The sequence below is a fragment of the Corylus avellana genome, chromosome ca2, assembly GCF_901000735.1.
Source record: "Corylus avellana chromosome ca2, CavTom2PMs-1.0".
Classification (NCBI taxonomy): Eukaryota; Viridiplantae; Streptophyta; class Magnoliopsida; order Fagales; family Betulaceae; genus Corylus; species Corylus avellana.
In genome coordinates, this window is record NC_081542.1 from 38,852,812 (window position 1) to 38,855,997 (window position 3,186).

Sequence of the window (3,186 nt, forward strand, 5' to 3'; positions counted from 1 at the left end):
AAACCACTCAAACTCAAAAGCCCCAATACACCCCAATCTCACTCAAAAAAGAATTAGATACAAAAGAGAAAAATATTCTCTAAAATTCTCTAAGCATTTCAGCACTCCAAAAGTGAGATCAAAATGAAGAAAAATGGTGCATCTTCTTCTCCCTACAGCACAAACCTTTCTCTCTCTCTCTCTTTCGGCAATTTTTTTCTTTTCTTCTTTCTCTCTTTTTCTTGCTAAAGTAGCTGCTGCTCTCTCCCCTTTCTTGATGACCGAATGGCTTCAAATAAAACAAAGCCAGCCTTTTCTCAAAGCTTCTAGAAGAAGCTCAATAGATGGAGAGAAAGAGAGACATGTGGGAGAGAAAAAAAAAACAAGACAAAGAGTATGGGATGCCATACTGTTGTGGGGCCCACGGTAAGACTTGTGAAAACAAGTCACAAAATCTGACAATTGCAGTCCTTTACAAGTCATAGATTAAGGTTAACCCAGACAATGAAACTAAAGCTACATATGGGAGAAAAACATACAAACAAAAATGCATATATAGTTTTATGAATCCATATACATTGGAGTTTGTATGAATGACAGCGTATAACATCATAATTTAATCAAAGGCTTCGTGGTAAAACAAAGAATAAAGAGCCCTAAAAACCTTTCTAGCATTAAAAGATATTAACTCATGCTCCATTTCTATACCAACAAGATCAGCATTGACTTGAACCAATGCACAGCAACAAAACCATATACCAGTAGTCCGAAGTGCCGGCAACATAAGCGGCCATCTTCACCCCCTGTCCATCCAAAAATGCCTTTGGTTCGGGGCTAGCCCACCCTGCATACTTGATATAGGCAACACACTTCTGACAATGTGGCATCTCACATCGCCTGGGTATGGAGATGGAGATGTGCTTATATATGTATACTTACACCATTTATGACAACAACGCGTTTTAAAGCTGTGATGGTCATGATTTCATTAGAACTCCGCAGTTAAGCGAGCTTATGCGAGAGTAGTATCAGGATGGGTGACCTCTTGAGAAATCTGGTTTGGGAGAGCAAAAAACAGACAATATTGTGTATCAATGGGGTGGGGTGTTACAGACGACACCCGTGTGCTTCCCTCAAGAACTACTTCTGGAGATCCTATTGTTGCCACTCCATTATAGTTTAAAGGAATGTAGCCTCAAGTGTTGGCATTAGTGCCATCAATCACCCACGCTTGGCTTCTTCCAAGCAGTGACAATGGACAAAATAATCTGTCAGCCAAAAAGAAGGGTATGAGGTGGCTCAGTGCAGCACAATCTGGAAGGTAATTTGTTTGCATCCTTTAGCTATAAGTTCCAATTAAGAAACATATGTCCAAAATTCATTGCTTTGGGCATATCATCTAATGAAAGACCCAGAATTCTTCCTGCCAATACATGACTCCAGTGGTTAGCCAAAAAGTTCCAAAACAAGTTATTAAACTTTAGTTGAAGACCACAGTTTCAGTGCTTATGCTGTCTAAAGAGTCTTTTAACTTTGCTACAAGTAAAAGCAGGGTTGATACCTGCAGAAGAAGTGATTTGGTTAGTAATGCTGCAAACCCACAGTTATGACACATTTGACTGCTTGTTTAAGTGATCTTGCTCTGGGCTTAATCTTAAGGGGGCTCTTAAGCTCTGATTATAACCTGAATATGGTGTGTGATGCACTGGAAAAAAGGGAAGAAATTATGCATTTATGCACACATGAATCATAGTGCTTCTCCTAATTGCCTAAAAGGAGCACTTTCTACCAACATGAAAGACTTACCCTGATCTAACGTCTAACTATCAGAATCTAATGATCAAGCGTCTTGGAAGCTTGCTTCATGTTTTGCACCTTCCAAGTCCCAAACACTATGAGGGGAAGCAATTCAAGTAAGTTATCAGCATTTTACATATATTGTGGGCCTTGTGGCAGCCGATCATAGTAAAATATGAGTATCAAGTACAAGTCTAAATATTTAACATGAGACATATTGGAGAGGTGAGACAAGAAATCTGATTCATGGCCGAATGTATAAAAAGAACATGTGCCTTGTTAGTGTGTGAAGGGAGAGAGAGATTGCCAAGTACCCTGCACATAATCTGGTAAAAGTTTGTCATAAAACACCCAATATGCCGGTGGGTTCCCTGTTCCCACACTAAGGATCCTCAACCAGTTTTGAACCCACTGTGATACTCTCAACAAGAGTTTGAAACCACCATGATAGTCTCAACAAGAGTTGTATCAGTTGTGATAATATTCAGTGTATCTTTTAGTTTCAAATGTAGAAAGAGTTATTTCATTCAAATTCAAATTGTATTTTTCTTTACGATTATTATCTTGTAATCATATATATATATATAAAAGCCGAGTTTTGACGTAGAGAGTGCTTAGAATTACGACACGTGTCCTGAACCCATGTTTTAGAGAGTGCATATAATTGCGATACGTGGCGTTATAAAGAATGAACAAGTTTTGTGCATTTAAAACCAAGAGGTTTTATTCATAATGCATTTAATTATTTTAATGAAGAAAACAAAAGGTTCCGAAATTCTCTCTCTCTCTCTCTCTTTATTTGTAATATATTTAATTGTCTTAATGAAAAAAACAAAAGGTTCCCAAATTTTCTCTTTCTCTCTCTATTTTTCTTTTTATCTTCTCTTACTTTTGTTTTCGTTTGTGTCCCTTATATTTTTTTCAAATTTATATATTATTTTTATTCAAATATATATAAAAACTGAGTTTTAACGAAGAGAGTGCTTAGAATTATGACACGTGTCGTGAACCCATGTTTTAGAGAATGCCTATAATTGCGACACGTGGCGTTTTAAAGAATGAACAAGTTTTGGGCACTTAAAACCCAGGAGTTTTATTTGTAATGCATTTAATTATTTTAATGAAGAAAACAAAAGGTTCCGAAATTCTCTCTCTCTCTTTATATATCAATATTGTGAGACAATTAAAATGTAGGAATTTTATTTGTAATATATTTAATTGTCTTAATGAAGAAATATTATTTGTATTGAAATAAGATAGATGGTTTATTTGATTACATTAAATCTTGATTGAAAGACCAATTTTTTTAAAGAGTAAACCGATTTTTTAACTCATTATTTTAAAAATTGAACGGTTTATATTTTTCCTCTCTCTCTATCTCTCTTTTTTTCCTCTCTCTCTCTCTCTCTT

General features: G+C 35.9%; 1 protein-coding gene across 1 annotated transcript in view; it reads left to right on the forward strand.

The window, feature by feature from the left end:
• The first annotated feature begins 1,873 nt into the window (after positions 1–1,873).
• The window catches only part of LOC132169734 (G-type lectin S-receptor-like serine/threonine-protein kinase SD1-1), a 2,405-nt gene continuing 1,092 nt past the window's right edge, over positions 1,874–3,186 (forward strand). The window contains exon 1 of the mRNA XM_059580718.1: positions 1,874–1,892. Within this exon, the coding sequence (XP_059436701.1) occupies positions 1,874–1,892 (19 nt within the window). The remainder of the gene's footprint in view (positions 1,893–3,186) is intronic.